The sequence below is a fragment of the Neofelis nebulosa genome, chromosome 9 (assembly GCF_028018385.1).
Source record: "Neofelis nebulosa isolate mNeoNeb1 chromosome 9, mNeoNeb1.pri, whole genome shotgun sequence".
Taxonomy (NCBI): Eukaryota; Metazoa; Chordata; class Mammalia; order Carnivora; family Felidae; genus Neofelis; species Neofelis nebulosa.
Window position 1 is genome coordinate 30,353,713 of NC_080790.1, and position 21,437 is coordinate 30,375,149.

At 37.8% G+C, this 21,437-nt stretch overlaps 1 protein-coding gene across 2 annotated transcripts in view; it reads right to left on the reverse strand.

Annotated features, from left to right (window-relative positions):
* Positions 1–21,437, reverse strand: part of HEATR5B (HEAT repeat containing 5B) — a 100,053-nt gene that overhangs the window by 25,170 nt on the left and 53,446 nt on the right. For both annotated transcript variants that reach the window (XM_058683030.1, XM_058683031.1), the window contains exons 23-27: positions 17,992–18,231; positions 17,234–17,485; positions 11,926–12,107; positions 9,110–9,178; positions 3,060–3,239 (exon numbers count right to left, since the gene is read on the reverse strand). In XM_058683030.1, the coding sequence (XP_058539013.1) occupies positions 3,060–3,239; positions 9,110–9,178; positions 11,926–12,107; positions 17,234–17,485; positions 17,992–18,231 (923 nt within the window). The remainder of the gene's footprint in view (positions 1–3,059; positions 3,240–9,109; positions 9,179–11,925; positions 12,108–17,233; positions 17,486–17,991; positions 18,232–21,437) is intronic.

The following is a 21,437-nucleotide window of genomic DNA, read 5'->3' on the forward strand; positions in this document are numbered from 1 at the left end:
TTCCAATACAGGAGAATATATTTTTTAGAATTATTTTTTTAACAAATTTTGGCTTATTTTTCTTATTAGATATCACACAAGAAAAATAGAAAAATGAGAAGCATAAAATGAAGAAAATAAGAAAATATCGTTAACATTCCAGATAAGTTGTATATACATATTCATAGTCTTTTAAACAATACTTGGATTCTTCTGGCACAACAGATAATATCTAAGGAGTGATCAGGTAGGGTCATCAGTTTTCCAAGACCACTGACTCCAGACACCTTGACACTGAGACCTCAGGCTCCAGGGCACAAGTGACTCACGGAGCATGTCTGAGCACTTGTTCTTGTTTTGACCAGTCCGTGGATGCCTGAGAATACATGTACACCAGACCACTGTCCTCAGTAAAAACCCCAGACCCCAAGCAAAGATGAGACTCACTCTCCTTTCCTTTCCAAGTCTCCCAGAGACTTGGTATCTGTATCTGCTCTCTCTATATCTTCAGTAAACTCTGCTCCTACTTCCTCTCAGCTCGTGTTTGATTTCTATCCTGCGCAAAGCCAAAGACCCTCCTGGTTGGTCCTGTAGGGCCCCCTCGGGGTCCTCGGACCCAGCTAGCCTGCATCAGTGAAGACCCCAGATTGTGGGGGACTGAGAAGTGGGTGGCCAAGAGCTTAGGAAGTGGAGATACTAAAATTTCAGTGAACTGAGATGTGATGAGGAGAGACAGAAAGCAGTGAGTAAAAGAGAATGCGGAGTTGGGGAAGAAAGCAGGTAAGAAGACCAAGCATGTAGAGGGAGAGGCTGAAGATACACAGGTGGGCAGGACTGATGGCACTGAGCTGGAAACAGTCTCCCCTTCCTACTCATGCCTAACGGGAAAGCTCCCAAACCATGTAAATCTAAAGATTTCAAGGAAACAATCTGAGGAGACGGACAACGGAAATCCTCAGCTTTCTGAGTGAAAAAGTATAACCAAAGAAAGGTCTTGAGGAGAGAAATCTAGAATATGCTGGCCATTTGAAGAGAATGATAAAGGAAAGGAAGATAAGCAGGGAAAGAATTGCTAGACAGCATTGAAGGCTGAGGCGTAAGGTGCAAATCATTAAATTATAGCACAAGTTACCCCCAAAAGAAAAATGTGTCAAATACAAATGTACATTGTTAATTTAATTATGTGAGGTTCTGGGGCGCCTGGATGTCTCAGTCGGTTAAGCGTCCGACTTCGACTCAGGTCACAATCTCACGGTCCGTGAGTTCAAGCCCCGTGTCGGGCTCTGGGCTGATGGCTCGGAGCCTGGAGCCTGCTTCCGATTCTGTGTCTCCCTCTCTCTCTGCCCCTCCCCCATTCATGCTCTGTCTCTCTCTGGCTCAAAAATAAATAAACGTTAAAAAAAATTTTTTTAAAAATTATGTGAGGTTCTGATCTAACTTTTTAAAAGTAATGATCTGTCTTCCATTCAGTCCCAGTCCCAGTGGTTGGTCCTTTTATATACCTTGCCTTACAAGATATTATCTCCATGTTCTAATGAAAAAACAAAGGCTCTAAGAGGTCGAATCACTTGACCAAAATCACAAAGATGGTAAATGCCAGAGACAGAATTTGTTCTAGGGCCTCTGAGTCAATATTTAATGCTTTTTATACTAAACTATGCCAGGCTTCCTAGTAGGTGAATCAAGCATATTAATGCAGGTCAGCAAAGAATTAGCTGACTGGCAACCAATGTGCTGAACTTCAGACCCCACAGTGGTCTCTACATTTGGGGAAATGAGTGAATGGGGTTGGAGAGTTCAGAACAATGCAGATTTTCAGATAAAAATCAATACATCAACTGCAATGTAATTTCTACAGACAAGAAAAGTAGCAGTTTTAGATAAAAACTCAGATACATGAAAATTAACAAAGAATTTTTATCATTTTCAAAGTGAGAAAACAGAGATAAGTCATATTATAGTAACTTTTTCTTATACTACTTTCCATCTAAAAAGGTTTGCATTGATTTGGAAAAAAAACTAAATTTTTACCAATAAGAGCAATCATTTTATCAATCAAACAAAAAATATTATTTTGCTTTCTAAGCCAAAAATGGCAGCAGGGAAAAATAAGGGAACCTTCATGGATAATCTACTTGAAGGATAGCTTGATCTACAGTCTAAAAATCAGAGAAAACTAATTTCCATATCTTATTGAGCTCTATATTTTTCCATTTTTATTTTTGTGGGGGAAAAAAGCACAGCAAAAATTCAGAGGTCCTTTATCTGAACTATATCACATGGATGCTGCATGCTCTGAGTCAGCAAGTGTCTACTGGGTAGTCATCAGCCACTGATACTAGAGAAATAGAGAAGTCAGGTACTGGTTGGCAGAGGGAGGGTTACTTGAAATACTGTAGGTCAGATAATAAGAATTTGAAAGCAAATGGCAGAAGGAATTTGGAAAAGTGAATTTAAAGCAATATCACAATTTTTTAAAAAATGGCTGTGGAATGAAAAAGGTAAAGCCAGCTATAGAAACAAAACAAAACAAAACAAAACAAAACAAAACAAAACACACAAACAGAAAACTGCAATCTTGGTATCAATGAGCAGTGGCAAGTCTCTTGAAATTTAATCAGATAAAAGACTTTTTTTTTTAAGTAAATTCTACACCCAACGTGGGGCTTGAACTCACAACCCTAAGATCAAGAGTCGCATGCTCCACCAACTGAGCCAGCCAGGTAACTGTCAAATAAAAGATTCTTGGCATAAAATATTTTATATTACTTATATTTGTAGTTTTCTCTGCCTAATTTCCACATAATTAGTTAAGGGATCAATTTCTCAATATCAAAATTTTGAAAAAACTGATTAAAAACTGTAATTTTCAAAGGCTTCATAAGAGCTCTTTTGAGACATAAACATATACGTATTTCAGCGAGAAGGAGCAAATAATAGATTTTCAAAAAGCATTCCATGCCAAAGATCAGTTTTAAAAGAACAATAACCAAATAAAATTTTTTTTTACCTACAGGAGGAGTAGGGGAACATTTTCTCATGGATGGGGAAATGGTTCAAAAACAATAGGCTGTGGTTACCTCTGCCCACGCTTTGAGAACAGCCAATTTTTCCATGGTTGTGGCACTCTCTCGGTACAGTTGGCTAGAAGATCCTTTTCCAGCCTGCACTTTGTCCAGAGAAGAAACAAGCAGATTGTGCACTCGACGGAGGTCATTGAGATCACTGACAACTCCACTTCCGATCCACGTACTACACACCTGGCCAAAGGAAAACATTGTTAATGTTGTATAAAAAAATTAACACAAAACATATAAGAGTATAAATATGATTTTTTTCCTTGGGGAAGAAACATAAAATAAAACCAATGAAGAAAACAAAACAAAAAAACCCCAATGCTGTGCTTCAGTATTATTTTGAATCAGAAATCAATAGCAAGAGTAGGATTTATTGTACTCTTATGTGGAAAATGAATGGTGATTTACTTATGCCTCCATTTTCTAATTTGACAAAAATTTTCATAGAAAAAATTTTCTGCCTATATCAGTTCAGAATCAGTTGTGAATAATCCTTCAATTCAACAACATTTCTGCTTACTACAGATAAAACGTTATTCTGAGTGCTATGGAAGAGATTAAAAAATAAATAAAGGGTTAAAATCTGGTCCCTGTTTTCAAGGAAGAGAACGTAGATTGAATGAACACACACGACCATTTTAGGATTGCAATACTACACTTAAAAACAGAGAAGGGAGACATCACTTCCAGGAACAGAGATGGGAATGTTTAGAGATCAGGAAGGTCTGTGTGTATAGATACAGAGGAGTTACAAGGGAAAAGTCATGAGATTAGCAAAGTTAAGTGGGATCAGATTATGGTGCAATTTAAATTCCAGGAGAACTGAATACTGACTTTGTTCTATGGGCAATCATAAGTTTCCAAGGCCTCTGGGCAGGGAGATTACAATTAGAATTATGCTTTAGGAAGACTGCTCCAGCATTTATGCCAGCAAAGAGGGTGTTTAGATGGTTAGCCATGTGTTCAGTAAAGTGACTATTATAATATTGTGGGACAGAGAATATAGATGAAACTGGGAATGGAATAAAAAGGGAGAGTCATCTGAGAGAGATTTGGAGGTAGAAATCACAGGATTTGGAAACCAATTAAATATTTTTAGGGGGAGGGGGCGGGACCTTAGAAAAAGTGTGAGGACTCAAAGATTGCCAAAGCTTCTAACTTGGATGAAAGTGAGGAAAGTGAGGCCACTGCTTAAGAGACAAGAAAGAAAAATGGAAAGGTTGGGGGAGATGAGAAGTTAGTGAGCATTTTTAACCTTGCACAGTTTAACATGCTGAGTTCAAAGTACTAGTAGGGGACCTGTGGGAAGATATTCAGCAGACAGGTGGAACCTTGGTTCTGGATTTCAGGAGGAAGGTAAAAAATAACGAAGTAGATGCTCAATATCAGTCACCACCAGGGAAGTGCAAATCAAAACCACAATGAGATATCACCTCACACCTGTCAGAATGACTAAAATAAAAAACGCCAGAAACAACAGATGTTGGTGAGGATGTGGAGAAAAAGGAACCCTATTGCCCTGTTGGTGGGAATGCAAACTGGTGCAGCTACTATGGAAAACAGTATGGAGGTTCCTCAAAAAGTTAAAAATAGAGATAACTTATGATCCAGTAACTGCACTACTAGGTATCTACCCAAAGAATACGAAAACAATTCAAAGGGATACATGCACTCCTAGGTTTACTGCAGCATCATTTATAATAGCCAAATTATGGAAGCAACCTAAGTGTCCAAAATGTCCAAATGAATGGATAAAGATGTGGTGTATATGCATGTGTGTGTATACACACACACACATATATACACACATATCATATATGTTATATACGTTACATATATACACATTACATACGTTACATATATACACATTATATATATTACATATATATACATTATATATATGTATATATGATTGAATATTATTCACCCATAAAAAGAATGAAATCTTGCCATTTGCAACAACATCAACAGATCTAGAGAGTATTATGCTAAATGAAATAAGCCTATGCTAAATGAATAAGACTAAGACAAATACAATATGATTTCATTCATACGTGGAATTTATGAAACAAAATAAATGAACAAAAGAAAAAAAAAAAAGAGACACAAACCAAAAAATAGACTCTTGGGGCGCCTGGGTGGCGCAGTCGGTTAAGCGTCCGACTTCAGCCAGGTCACGATCTCGCGGTCCGTGAGTTCGAGCCCCGCGTCAGGCTCTGGGCTGATGGCTCGGAGCCTGGAGCCTGTTTCCGATTCTGTGTCTCCCTCTCTCTTTGACCCTCCCCCGTTCATGCTCTGTCTCTCTCTGTCCCAAAAATAAATTAAAAAAAAAAAAAAAAAAAAAAAAGTTGAAAAAAAAAAATAGACTCTTAACTATAGAGCAACAACTGATAGTTACCAGAGGGGAGGTGGGTGGAGCTAGGGTGAAGGAGATTAAGAGTACCCTAATACGATGAGCACAGAGTGAACAACAGAATTGTTGAGTCGCTAATATTGTACACTGAAACGAATATAACACTGTAGTTAACACTGGTTATTATTTAGTAATAATAGCAATGTTACCAGGTAAATTTGTTCAAGGACTGAGGTACAAAAAAAAGGTGTTAAGGGCAAAACACAGGGCAAATATTTATACTTAAGGGACAAGTGGAATAAGAATAAACAATGAAAGAAATTGAAAAGACAATGCCAGAAAAACAAAAGAAAAACCAGGCAAGTGCGGTGACACTGGAGCCAAGGGAAGAATGTCAAGAAGTAAGGGGTGGCCTGGTAATGCCACCTTTACTCCACAATTACAAGTCCTCACGTTCTGATTATCGGAAATCTTTGGGTCAAGATGTGGGTCACAATTCACAACTTTTTGATGAAAGGTAGTACGGCCAGTGAACCTCACTAAGAAATACGTCAAGCAAGACGTGTGGCAGCACCCCCCCAATTAACAGAAGGACACTTCTGCCGTGAGATGCAGTACGAATCACAGTAAGAGGGACGGATCAATACTCTAGCCCCACTCAGCTTCACATCAAGACAAATGAGGACAGTCAGCTCAGGTTTCACGAGCAAATAAATAATGAAAAAGCTTTTGTTTTTCAGAGCGTTTGGATATTAAATCATAATTAATGGATTATGTTTCTATATTTAAAATTTTTTTAAGCTGAGAATAAATATCTATGTAAATCATTTTATTCTCTTATAATCTTATCCTCCCAGAATTCAGAACTAAGTTTAATAAAAATTAAAAAGGACATTTTAAAATTGATTGTTATTAATTATGAACATATTGATGGCAAAATAAAATGCCAGTCAAAATATTGTTGGGAATATAATGAAACTTGAAGTAGAAAGATTTTAAATATGATTATGAAAATAGAGTTGCTATTCTTTAGGAGACTGAGCAACATATTGAAGAGATCTGATACACATTTCTCTTGAGGTAGAAATACAACTGAAAGTTGGGGGAAACTAAACACTGAGGATTTGGCACAAAGTTTAATTTGTAAAAACATTGATTATCTCTTCCACTTTAAAGAAGATGAAGCTAGATACTGCAGGTACTGCATTATAGGTTTGATTTATCAAGAAAGGCAGAGCAGCACTGAATCAGCAAAATCATTTTCAGAGAAAAGACCTTGGCCTTACATCAAAGGAGGGGTGCGTGAATGTACATTTATAAATTTTAATCTGAAATAAGATAAAGTATATATTATGTTTAAGACTGCTAGGCTGATTTAAATGATTTTTTTATTAAGCCATTGATTACTTGTCCACATGTGTGTTCCACTTGAGTCTTCCTGTAATATCTAAAAATTATCCTGATTTTCAGGTTTAACGTAACATCTATTCCAGTAAATAAGGTGGGATGCAATGTTTCATGACCTGTCCAAAGCCAACTCCTTACTTTTCTTTAAGGAAAAGGAATTTGCAACCCACTGTTCCATTTGTTTCAAAACCAGGTTTCCTTCAAGAAACAGAAGGATAGGAGGTCAAAACTTAAGCCTGCCTCTAGATAAGGAGAAACTTCTTATAGAAAAAGCAGCTAGAGCCACATAAAGAATAAGACGTTGAAGGCAAATTCAGTAAGAGGAAATTTTCATAGTACTCATCCACAAGATGAAATCTGAATAGCCTTTGCTTTTCTATGAACAGGAGCTTTGTATGATTCTTCTGCTTAAATACTATGCTTTAAAACATCACCATGATACATTTATTTATACATAACTATGATTTCTGATTATCTGTTGGTATCCAAAACAAAACGGCCTCCTCTAACTCTGAGGTTTGTATCATGATCCACAGACTTCTCTTTTCTTTTAAAAATTTTTTTAATGTTTATTCATTTTTTTTTGAGAGGCAGAGAGTGAGTGAGTAGGGGAGGGGCAGAGAGACAGAAAGACACAGAATCTGAAGCAGGCTCCAGGCTCTAGAGGCAAACCCATTCAGCCAGAGAGAACACAGTAAGAACTTCACACTTACCATTGCAAACAGCAGAACATTCTCTTTCTAGAGGTCACAGCTTGATTATGGATTCTAAGCAATAATGATGGACCCAAACCCATACTCCAGAAAACTGGGAAGGAGAGGGTTGCCTCTCTTCTATCTTTAGGAAAGCAGATAAAGACTCTAATTTCCCAGGGGCTCCTGGGTGGCTCAGTTGGTTGAGCATCCAACTTCGGCTCAGGTCATGATCTTACAGTTTGTGGGTTCGAGTCCCATATTGGGCTCTGTGCTGACAGCTCAGAGCCTGGAGCCTGCTTCGGATTCTGTCTCCCTCGCTCTCTGCCCCTCCCCAACTCGGCTGTCGGTCTGGCTCCCTCAAAAAGAAATAATAAACATTAAAAAAAAAAAAGAATTGGATTTCCTGAAACACGGGAGTTTAGTGCATGAATCCTTTTTCAGAATGAGGCATGAAAAAGAGGAATTTATTAAAAGTGTAGGAATATAAGTGCTTGCTTTTGTGACTCTTTTCAAATGTAATAATGTTAGAACAATTCCCCTGCAATTAATTTTACAGTTAAATTTCCATATTGTTAAATTCTCTTTAGGATAAGTGATTCCCAGAAACTTGTAAATTTTTCAAAACTTGTGATGAAAAAAGTCTTTTTTGGGGGTGCCTGGGTGGTTCAGTCGGTTAAGCTTCCGACTTCAGCTCAGGTCATGATCTCCCGGTTTGTGGGTTCGTGCTTTCTCTCTGTCCCTCCCCAGCTTGTGCTCGGTCTCTCACTCTTAAAAATAAACATTAAAAAAGTTTTTTTAATTAAAAAAAAATCTTCTTTTATGTTTATTTTTTAAGTTTATTTATTTTTGAGATAGAGCATGGGGGAGGGGAAGAGAGGAGAGGGGCTCCCAATCAGTCTCTGCCCACTCTCAGCCCAGAGCCTAACATGGGGTCTAATCTCTCTAACCATAATATCATGGCCTGAGCTGAAATCAAGAGTCAGATGCCTAACCGACTGAGCCACCCTGATGCCCCCCAACAATTTTCTATTACCTAATTATCATTAATAATACATTATTTAATCATTTTGTAATCTTACTTTAGTTTTTAGTTGTTTTTATGATTTTCATACCTCTGTTTACTTCTGGATAATATAAAAGCTATGTATCCCAAAGTCATCTCCTCAGCTATGACAAAAAAAGGGATGCGACTAAGTTACTACTTCATCATTTGATACAGAATAAAAAAGGAAACTGTCACTATTGTGTTTTCAAGATAAAAAACAAATATTATTTGATTTTTCCCTCTTCTTTCTTGGAGGTGAAATTCTAAGGCATCTATTAACTTAAAGAAGGTAACTATAGGGGCGCCTGGGTGGCTCAGTCAGTTACGTGTCCAACTTCGGCTCAGGTCATGATCTCGCGGTCTGTGTGTTTGAGCCCCGCGTCGGGCTCTGTGCTGACAGCTCAGAGCCTGGAGCCTGTTTCAGATTCTGTGTCTCCCTCTCTCTGACCCTCCCCTGTTCGTGCTGTGTCTGTCTCTGTTTCAAAAATAAATAAACGTTAAAAAAAAATAAAAAAAAGAAGGTAACTATAGAAAACCCTATTTTTCTTCTTACCTGGCAAGCTTTTGCTATTATGTCTGATGGGGTATCTTGTGAAAAGGCTGGTCTTAGAGCAGCTCCCACCTAAAAAAAAAAAAAAAAAAATGAATATGAGCGTTTTGTTTTATTTATTTATTTTTTTTTTTAAAATTTTTTTTCAACGTTTATTTTATTTTTGGGACAGAGAGAGACAGAGCATGAACGGGGGAGGGGCAGAGAGAGGGAGACACAGAATCGGAAACAGGCTCCAGGCTCTGAGCCATCAGCCCAGAGCCTGACGCGGGGCTCGAACTCACGGACCGTGAGATCGTGACCTGGCTGAAGTCGGACGCCCAACCGACTGCGCCACCCAGGCGCCCCTGAGCGTTTTGTTTTAAAGATACGTGGTAAACATAAAGCCTCTTGTGTCCTTGGAGATGAAAACACACAAAATACATCATTGTTACTTTCCTTTTTATCACATCTCCCTTATCTCTCTTCTCAGTTACAATAAACTCAAACATACCGTTTTTATTTTGCTTTCCAGGAGGTTATAATCATTATCAAATCTGTATGAATGCTATACCAAAGAGGCAATTAATCTTGTTTCTTTTTCCTTTGTTTTTGTTTAATAGTAAACAAGATTTTCTGACAAAGTCACAGGCTCCTAGGGATAACAGAAAACTGCTATTCTTTTTTATTCTGTCTATATTTTCCTGAATGTATTTCTTAAAAAAAATTTTTTTTATTATGTTTATTTATTTTGAAAGAAAGAGAGAGACAGAGTGCGAGTGGGGGAGGGGCAGAGAGAGAGGGAGACACTGCATCTGAAGCAAGGCTCCAGGCTCTGAGCTGTCAGCACAAAGCCTGATGCAGGGCTTGAACCTGTGAGTGTAAGATCATGACCTGAGTCCAAGTTGGACGCCCAACCAACTGAGCCACCCAGGCGCCCCTCCTGAATGTATTTCTAACAGTATTTACCTCATGGGTGAATCTCATATAACTGGATCAACTCCTTTAAATAACTGAGTAATACTAAAAATTCACATAGTCATTTAAAGACCTTAGAAGCCATTTTACCTCAAAAAGAGGTGCTTTCAGAGAAGGATTCTCAAGAAATATTCATTTGTGTACCATTGTTACAGTAATAAGTAAAGGAATATTAGCTTTAGTTTTCAAAAATATTTTTTTTTTACATTTATTTATTTTTGAGAGAGAGAGTGAGTACGAGCAGGGGAGGGGCAGAGAGAGGGAGACAGGATCTGAAGCATAAACGCAGAGCCCAACGTGGGGTTCAAACTCACCAACTGTGAGAATATGACCTGACCTGAAATCAAGAGTCAGCCACTTAACCAACTGAGCCACCTGGGTACCCCATGAACTTTAGTTTTAATAAGCCAACCCAGTCATTGATTTTTAGATATACTAAATTTAATGTGCATGAACTGAACAAGGAATTAGATATATTCAACTCCTAATTTGAGACATCTTCCCTTACACAAGAGTCAGTCACTAAGATATTATCAGTAGCCATTTGGAAATGGATTGAGTCCCTCTCTGTGACTAAACACACATGGCAACTAATTGCAGTATTGGTGGTACAATCATCAACTAATCACAGAGCTGGTGCTGGATCCTGTACTGAAGGTGGAAGAGAATATACTATAAAAGAGATTACCGGCTTGAGTGATAAAAGTGGAATATGACAGACTATATAGAAGTAATATATCAATGTTGAATTTCCTGAAGTTGAGAACTGTTCTGTGGCTATGTTAGACAATGTTCTTGTCCTTTGGAAATACAGACTGAAGTATTCAAAGGTAAAGGTACATGATTTAAATAATTTATCTGTAAATGGTTTACAAAAAAAAAATGTGTGTATAAAGAGAGAGAAATATAAAATCAATGCTAAAGCAAATGAGGCAAAAATAACCATTGGTAAATATGAGTAAGGGGCATAAGACAGTTTTTTGTACTATTCTTATAATTTTTCTGTACGTTTAAAATTATTTCTAAATAAAAAGTCAAAATAAAGCAAAACAGAACAACAAACCTTCATTTTGATAGGTTGGGTATTTGGGAGTAAATAGTTGAATATGGATTTTCTATAGCCAGCTGGGCTAGAAGCTATAACTTCCTCACCAGTACTTATGATGGAAAAACAATGGATTAAAAATTATTCGTACTTTTTAATTTTACGTATGTTTGAGTATAGCTTTTAGATAAGGTGTTGTGTATCTGAAGCTAAGATTTTGATCACAGTAAAAAAAAAAAAATGTGTATTCTTTCCTTGCTAACTTTGTCTTCATATAACCCATCATTACCAGAATTATATCTATTATGCCTCAGGCGAAGAAAACAAAGTTATAAATCTCAGGAGAGAAAAGTATCTCTGTTTAGAACAAAATAAAAATATTTTTGAAGGTATATAATTCTTTCAGTAATATTTTTAACTGCTATTATTAAAAGTTATCCTTCAGCATACAAAGTTGCCCTTTGTATTTTTAAAAATGCTTATCAAGTCTTGACATATAAAAGTAATGTCAGCAAATCCACAACACTCTTTGAATGTCCTTTTATCTTTTAAATGGCATGGCTAAACATCTAAACACAAGACTGAAAAGCTAGCCTGCGATTTCTATTCTAGTTTTATCATGAATACGCTATCATAACTTAAAAATAGTTTTATCCTACGGTTTCTTCAACTGTGGGATTCAACTATGCAACAGACAATGGGAATAAAGACATATAGTTGAAGCTCCAAAGACATTTCTCCAGGGAATCCTTGTCCCCTTACTCACCACACAAAGAATCAATTTTAAGTTTTTAAGTAAACAGAGTATCTCACTCACATTAGCTTGATACTGCTCCAGAATCACTTGGCCTGGAAATTCTGGCTCAGGCACAGATGCAAACTTCTTGATAATGTCTTCAAGTGCTTGGAGCCCAGCCATCCGCAGCTGGTTACTATGATCTGTTGCAGCCATGAAGGCCATGCGAATCAGGTCAGAGAGATGAAGTACCAACAGGTCATCTAAAAATAAAATAGACGGCAAAAAGGAAAATTTCTGCCCAAATAGGTTTAATATGAAATGAAATAAACTTCTTTAAAAAAGCACTTATGGGGGCGCCTGGGTGGCTCAGTCGGTTGGGTGACCGACTTCGACTCAGGTCATGATCTCACAGTCTGTGAGTTCGAGCCCCGCATCGGGCTCTGTGCTGACAGCTCGGAGCCTGGAGCCTGCTTCGGATTCTGTGTCTCCCCCTCTCTCTACCCCTCCCCTGCTCATTCTCTGTGTCTCTCTGTCTCTCAATAATAAATAAATGTTTAAAAAATTAAAAAATAAATAAAAAATAAAAAAATAAAAAAGCACTTACATTCCATACATTTCACTGTGTTTAAAAATAACAAAGATATACTTTCAAGAAAGCTTATCTATCATAATTTCTCAAGAACATTGGTAAACCTTTTACACAGTATGGTAAAATAGATGACATTATTATATGACAACATTTGAAGCAAAGTAACTGATTATCCTAACTTTCCCCAAAGGAGTTTATAATTCTTTAGAATGGGGTCGGCAGATTTTTTTTTTTCTGTAAAGAACTAGATAGTAAATAGTTTTGGCTTTCCTGGCCATATAATTTCTTTTTACTTTTTATTTTTTTAATCTTTATTTATTTTTGAGAGAGAGACAGAGCGTGAGCAGGGGAGGAACAGAAAGAGAGGGAGACACAGAATCCGAAGCAGGCTCCAGGCTCTGAGCTGTCAGCACAGAGCCTGACGCGGGGCTCAAACCCACGAACTGCAAGATCATGACCTGAGCCGAAGTCGTACGCTTAACCTACTGAGCCACCCAAGCATCCATGGCCATATAATTTCTAACACAACTACTCAACTCTGGTGTTGCAGAATGAAAGTAGTCACAGTCCATGTGTATATAAATGGGAGTGCTGTGTTCCAATAAAACTTCATTTAAAAAAACAGGTTATGGGCTGGATTTAGACTGTAGGCAGTAGTTTCTCAACTTCTACTTTATGGAAAAGACTTTTGCAAGGTAAGACGTAGGAAGGAGAAGACTTTTTCCTTTTAGAATAAAGGCTGCTCCAGATCTGCCCAAACAAAGCTTAAATGCAAGTCTCAAAGTATTCAAAAGATAGCAGGTAATTTAACTATATCCCAGAACAAAGTGTAATACTATTTAAAGGAATACAACAAAATCCAGCACTACTACCATAAAATTTGCAATATCTGGCATGTAATAAAAAAAATTACCAGGGATGCAAAGAAGCAGGAAAATATATTTCATAACAAGGGAAAAAACTCAGTGAATAGAAACAGATTCAGAAATGAAAGGGATGATGAAATTAACAGACAGGCAGCCTAAAACAAGTTTATTATAAACATATTGCCTATATTCAAGAAAGAAAAGGAAAGCCCGAGCATAATGAAGACAGAAATAAAAGAGAAAACCACAAATGGGACTTGTAAAAATTAGAAAATATATATATTGGAAATGAAAGATAAATTGGATAAGATTATTAGGGATTAGTGCCAAAGAGGAAAAGACTGATGAACTTAAAGACATAGCAACTAAAATTATCTAAATAATTTATCAAGCTCAAGTACTCTAAAGTTCTTCAGGCTGCTGCAAGACTCTCAAAGTCTTTTTGAAGCAGTGGCAAGTCTGTGTTTCAGCCTGATTCCCAAACAGCTCCTATTTAAACAGGTTTTTGCTGTTATTCTTATTGTGAAGGTTGTAAGACAAGTTCTTCTAATTTTTTCCTGTGCCTACCTAAAATTCTTATTTCAGAATCTTAAGTTTAAAAAAGAATATCTATTGGTTTGGGGAAGAGGAACAGAGGAGAGAGAAAAAGAACATTTAGTCAGAAGCCCGCAGTGCTTCCTCACCTCAGGGAAACAAAAACATTCCACCAATAAAAATCAGGAATAATGAAATGCTGCCAGAAGTTGGGAGGAAATTTCCAAGGTAGATGGAACTCGCTTAAAATGGGCCTATTCATATTATGCCAACCCAGAAGTAAATTAAAAGGCCCATTACTCCTCTGTTACTCTCTGCCACCTAATTAAAAAGGTCTAGAATGACAGCACTCTCACAACGAAAAAGTAGGCAATAATTCCTAAATGAAAGTGCTATCGCTTCTCTACACAATTCTCTACCTCCAACTTTTCTTAAATCAAGACCTCTTTTTTCCAAATCCTAGGAGATGAACTCCTAAAGCAGGGGAGTGGGAAGGGACATGGGGCAGAAATTCTAAAATGGGGAATTAGGGGACTGTTAGAGCCTCTCAAGCGCAGAGCCTGCTTGAGATTCTCTCTGCCCCTCCCCCATTCATGTGCGTTCACATGTGCGGACTCTTTCTCTCAAAATAAATAAAATGAACCTAAAAAATAATGTTCTATAAAAACCAGAATAAAATACAGAAAATCACTTGGCATCTCAACAGGATGCACAAAGTCACGGTTAGAGGTTTATTATATTCTGGGACTGGTAGTTCCATACAACAAAAGCACGGTGCATGCAAAGGGAGATAAGGATGATACAGGAAGAGCCTGGATAGCACATTTATTTGATCTGTAAGTTTTCATACACACTGACATTACTGTTCAGGACGGCAGGCAATGGGAACTAGAAAGGATCCTCTTTCAGTCCAGCAGAACAAAGCATGTCAGATACTGAAATCTAGGTTGGAGAGCTGTTATATCAGCTCACCATCCAGCTACCAATGTGAGCACCCAGTTAACAAAGACAGAGAATACGGGCAATCCACCCACACACAATGTGAGCAAATTCCAAATACGCACTCTACCCTTTCAAGGATATATAAACAAATAAGCCTGTGGAAAAAAAATACACCCAGGCAAAAGAAAGATTATGAAGATTCCGAAAGAACTAATCTCAAAAATAATTTTCTGGGGACACCTGGGTGGCTCAGTCGCTTAAGTGTCCAACTCTTGATTTAGACTCAGATCATCATCTCATGGTTCGTGAGATCAAGCCCCACATCAGGCTCCCTGCTGATCACGCAGAGCCTGCTTGAGATTCTCTCTGCCCCTCCCCCATTCATGTGTGTTCACATGTGCGGACTCTTTCTCTCAAAATAAATAAAATGCACCTAAAAAATAATGTTCTATAAAAATCAGAATAAAATACAGAAAATCACTTGGCATCTCAACAGGATGCACAAAGTCACGGTTGCTATAGAATAAGAACAGAAAATCATAAGGAGCCCAAATGATATGATACGATGAAGGAAGAAGACAAAACAATTAAACGAAAACTAAAAACATAAAAGAAGACTTAAGATCCGCTATGGGGGGCAGAAAACAGTAAAACATTATATCCATGACATAAAGGGAAGCCTTGTGAGGATCTCTGAGAATGCAGGGAAAAAGACAAGATACAAATAATGAGAGAAAAAACAATTAAACACAAAGAAAGGAAAGCCAACTTAAGGATCTTCACCTTTCCTTAAATGTAATATGCATACTTCTGTGCCTTTACAAATTCTCTTACTTTCTTTGCTTATAATAAACCAGTGCGGTAGGCGGAATAATGGTGCTCAAATATTTCTACACCCTAATCCCTACAACCTGTGAATGTTAAAGGGACTTTGTACATGGAGAGTATCCCAAATTTAACAGGTGGGCCCAATCTAATCACAGGTGCCTTAAAAGCAGAGCACCTCTTCTGGCTGTAGTCAGAGAGAAGTGTGACAACTAAAGGTGGATCACTGAGACAGTCAATGTTGTTGGCTTCGAAGACAGAGAGAGGGGGCCACCAGTCGAGGAATACAGGCAGCTGACAGAAGCTAATAAGAAAATAGACTCCTCTAGAGCTTCCAGAAAGGGATGCAGCCCTGCTGGGACCTTGATTTTAGGCCAGGGAGACTCATGTTGGACTTTCTGACCTACAGAACTATAGGATAAAATAATCTGGGCCACTGAATTTGCGGTCTTTTCTTACAGCAGCAATAGAACACTAATGCAACCAGCTTCTTCTACCTGCAAAATCTTTTCTCTGTCTTTAAAATCCAGTTTCAAAATCACCTTTTCTGTGAGATCTTCCCTGGCTCTTCAGGAAATGAACACTACTTTTTTTATGTTCCCCAAATACTCCGTCATACCACTATGGGACATGTAATTGTTTGAGACAAGCCTTTTTGTCTTCTAGACTAGAAATTCTTCAAGGATATGGACTCTGTTTTCTTTTTCTTTGTATCCCCAATGTGTAGCAAAGAACAGGATTTGGTAAATATTTGATAAATAATGACATGAATAAAGACACTGTGCTCGTGATAATTGTGCTTTCCTGATAACTGTACCTTCAGATTGACATTCTATACATGGGAGTACTGTTTTACCTTTTGTTTTTTAATCCATTTGTGAGCTCTAGTAAACTGAAAGGCATTTAGTAACAAAACAAACTGGAAGGCATTTTAATGTACAGACTTCAATACTATTAACATATACAGTTTGTCTTTACATATGTAAGAAAATGACAGGGCAATGAAGAGACAACAAATTACGAGACAGAGTCTATTACTCTCTTACTGCCCTCGGCTTCTCTGATTCTCATTTGTAAAATGAGGATATTGGATGCGATGATTTCTTTGCAAACTCCCTATAATATCGGATCCAGGGAATTATGAAATATAAAAAGCTCATAAAATATAAAAAAGTGACAGGTTTCAGTAACCAACAATTTTCACTTTTTTCAAACTACCTAGCAGCATTTCTGAAATCTGAGAGTTTGAGTTGAATTGAATGATAGCATTCATGAATTCTGACATTCTCCATGGCTGGGGACTGCAAAATTCACTTTGCTTATGCACCTTAAAGCGTTGCTCTATCTTTTACATTGAAGTGCTAAAACTAGGACAAAGTACAAAGGATATGTAAGTTACTGTAATTATTATCCTGAGGGGACATGATTAAGATAGGTAGACATATACCTTTGAACCACTTTCTTCAACTTATCTTCCCAATACAAAGCAGAAGATGGGTAGTATGTTTAGGGGACAGAAAACAAAGGTAAAAGGCACATGAATGCAAGACATGAAAGGCAGAATCTAAAGCATGTTACCTAGCAGCAAAATATCTCAAACCTATAGAAGAAGTACTGATTTTAAATTTACTTGTAGGGTTTCGTAGTTTAGCAGAACGTGCCATCGCAAGATCAAAGTGGGCCTGGTCTGCATTCTCACACAAATTGATGATTCGGCACAGGCAATCGGCAGCGAACACCCGAGTGGCCCAGCGAGGTGCCACGAAGGGCTTTGATTTATCTTCTTCGCCTAGTGTGGTGAACATGGTATCATCATCCATTTCATCTTTCTTCTCAGATTCCTCATCTTTTCCACTACTTAAGGGAGTTGCAGTGCTCATATCTGTAACAAAAAACAGCATATTATGACAAATTTCCATAGAGCAAAAATGATGTCATAGAACTTGCATTCATGTTAGAAGATTGCTAATAAAAAGGGACTAAATTCTCATTCCTTTGAAAACAGTAGAATTGGTAAGTTAAAAAAAAAAAATCAGAAACCAAGCAAAGGGTAACATAAAAGCCTTTTACATATTTCACTAGTTTTACATACTATGTTGAACTATGGAGTAACTGGGGGTTTTCATACATGAAAATTTAATTTGAATTTAGCTGTTTCCCCCAAATCAAAGAAAGCATATTACTTTGTAATGTAATTTAACCTTCAACATTTATATAGGGATTTATAGATTAAAATGTATTAGTATTTTTAAATGCAAGCTCAAATTTAAATCTATGTATCTATATATCTTTTTATGTATCTGTATCCATATATTTACATATACAAAAGTATACGAGAGGGAAAATATTCACTATTTTAAGAACATATTTTATATATTGAATACATACCACTAGAAGCTGCCAGGACATCTTTACAAAGCATTAGCCAATGCGAAAGTTTTTCTACAGCCAGTGATGACAGCATATGCCCCAAAGTATCGTGAATATCAGAACATAATTTTCTATCTGTCTCCCGGTCTAGCATTCCAAAAAGAAGCCCTTCAAGACCAGTTTCTGTTATATTAACACCTTGGTGCCGGCAATGGATATCACTTCGAGAACTAACTCCAGGTGCAAAAGGACTGACATCTGAAAAGCAAATTTTATAAATGAACTTGTACAGGATTTTGTTGTACACTAGAGGTAACAATTACGTTAAATACCAACGCTTACATGTAAATTCAGGATTACAACAAAACAAGCTAGCTACACATACAATTTATGTTCTCCAGTTTACATACATATCCTTAGGTTTAGAATTTAATCTGACAATAAATCTGATCTTTAAGACTGATTATTCTGAGGTAGTTTAAACAAATCTCCAGGGAATGCTAAATAGATATATATTTCATTGTAAAAAAGAAAAAGTGTGGGAAAGAGATATATTTCTAAGTAGATTGAATTTAATGACCTAAAAAATAATTACTGCTATATTTGTTGGAAGAACAAATTGAAATTCATTCAGTCTTATAGTTCAGATTTTTAAAAATCTATAAAGCCAGAACACAAATCATAAATGGATTATAAACTATACGAACACTTAAAAAGTGGGAAAGTCCTTTCCAAGAAACATACAATCCAAAAGTAATACTGAATGACGAGATGGATAAAATAGGTGAAGGGGATTAGGAGGCACAAACTTCAAGCTATAAAGTAAGTCACAGGGATGAAAAGTACAAATAAGGAATACAGTCAACAATATTGTAATAATGTCGTATGATGACAGATGGCGACTACACTTATCATGGTGAGCACTTCATCATGTACAGAATTGTGGATCTCTATGTTGTATCCCTGAAACTAACATAACATTGTATGTTACTTATACTTCAACTAAAAAAGCAATATTGAGGGGCGCCTGGGTGGCTCAGTCGGTTAAGCGTCCGACTTCAGCTCAGGTCACGATCTCACGGTCCGTGAGTTCGAGCCCCACGTCGGGCTCTGGGCTGATGGCTCAGAGCCTGGAGCCTGCTTCTGATTCTGTGTCTCCCTCTCTCTCTGCCCCTCCCCCGTTCATGCTCTGTCCCTCTCTGTCTCAAAAAAAAATAAATAAATGTTAAAAAAAAACAAAACAATATTGTTATAAGATAGTAAATGTCTTGCTTTATCTGAAAATCTTTTTGTTCTTATAAACAGCAAAACTTATACAACAGGTAGCCTTAAGAATGAACACCGTGGGGGTACCCAGGTGGCTCAGTCGGTTAAGCATCTGACTTTGGCTCAGGTCATGATGCCATGGTCTGTGAGTTCAAGCCCTGCATCAGGCTCTGTGCTCACAGCTCGGAGCCTGGAGCCTGCTTGGGATTGTGTCTCCCTCTCTCTCTCTGCCCCTCCCCTGCTCATGCTCTGTCTCTATCTCAAGAATAAATAAACATTAAAAAAAATAATAATAATGAATACTGCGAGCTCCGAAGTCTCCGAAGTCAAGGTCCTCTGAACCTTGAAGAGAGTGAGACAGATGGATGGAAACTGAAAAGTGACTCTTTTAGTTGAGTCACTCCAAAGACAAATGAGGGGTGTCTGCAGAAAACAGCCACAATGAAAGGAATTCAGACAGTAGGAAAAGTCAAAAGAAAAGGTTCCAAGGAAAGAGAACATTAGTGAGAAATTAGACACAGAAGCTTTATTTTCACTTAGCAGCAGGTAATATGTTCCCATATCAGGAATTATACTTCTATAACATGAATTTTCATAGCTACATAGCAAACCACTGAATTAAGAGAACATTGATTAACTCATTAAGGATGAATTCCTAAAAGGGGAATTGCTAGGTCAAAGGGTAAGCTGACAAAAAATACTGACAAATCCAAAAAATGTGTATGACTTTACATTTCTTCCTATGTGCAGTGTAAGACATTTGTCTTCTATTCATACCTCTCCCAACGCTAGTTATAATCATTATTTTTAATCTGGTCAGTTTCATAAAAGAAAAATGCTATCTTATTATTGCACTGACTTATAATTTAATTATTATTTAATCACTGGAGGTTGAAAATATTTCCTATGTTGATACTTGTTCTTTGATAAAACATGTTTCTTATGCTCTCATGATTTCTGTAGATGCAAAAGACAGTTAACATAGCAGGCCTGAGAATACTTAGTAAGGCCTGATATTGAGGTTAGCCCTCTGCTAGCATCTGAGAGAACTGGGTTTCAGGAGGGTTCCCACCATTTCCTGGTAAAAGTGGCTCACTATGCCTAACCTGTTTGTACAAACAGTATGGTTTATACCAAACATCCGCCTGACTTTTGAACATCTGGGCTTTTGAAACATGCTAGGCAGACATACCCCGTCAACCAGTGCCCAATAAAAACCTTGGGGACTGAGTCTCTGAGAAGATTCCCTGGTAGACATTTCATGTGTGTTGTCAAAACAGATTGTTGGGGAGTCAAGCAGCTCCTGTGTGACTTCATGGGGCATGGGCGCTTGGAAACCTGAGCCTGGTTTGCTCCAGACTTCACCCCAAGTACCTTTTCCCTCTGCAAATTTTGCTTTGTATCCAGTTGCTGTAATAAACCATAGCCATAAGCATGACTATATGCTAAGTCCTCCTACTGCATCATCAAACGTGGGGTGGTCTTAGGACCCCCAACACACTAAGCTTTTAAGCTTTAAAAATATTAAAACAGGGGCACCTGGGTGGCTCAGTTGGTTGAGTGTCTGGCTTCAGCCCAGGACATGATCTCGCGGTCTGTGAGTTCGAGCCCTGCGTCGGACTCTATGCTGACAGCTAGGAGCCTGGAGCCTGCTTATTGTTCTGTGTCTCCCTCTCTCTTCCCCTCCCCTGCTCATGCTCTGCCTCTCTCTCTCTCTCAAAAATAAACAATAAAAAAATTAAAAATATTAAAACATAAATATACACACTTCAATAAATAAAGCAATAAATATATTTTGCAAATATTTCCCCCTCTTAGTTTGTCTTTCTTTTTTTTCAACTTTTTTTTTTGGGGACAGAGAGAGACAGAGCATGAACGGGGGAGGGGCAGAGAGAGAGGGAGACACAGAATCGGAAACAGGCTCCAGGCTCCGAGCCATCAGCCCAGAGCCTGACGCGGGGCTCGAACTCACGGACCACGAGATCGTGACCTGGCTGAAGTCGGACGCTTAACCGACTGCGCCACCCAGGCACCCCTCTTAGTTTGTCTTTCAACTACAATGATGGTGGCTGAATGTAAACGTTTTAAAATTTTATATCTTGGGCAGCCATGGTGGGTCAAGAGGGTCGGTACTGTGGGAGGTTCAGCAGGACTGAGCGAACTGGGAGTATATTGAGGTCATCAGCAGCAACATCAAC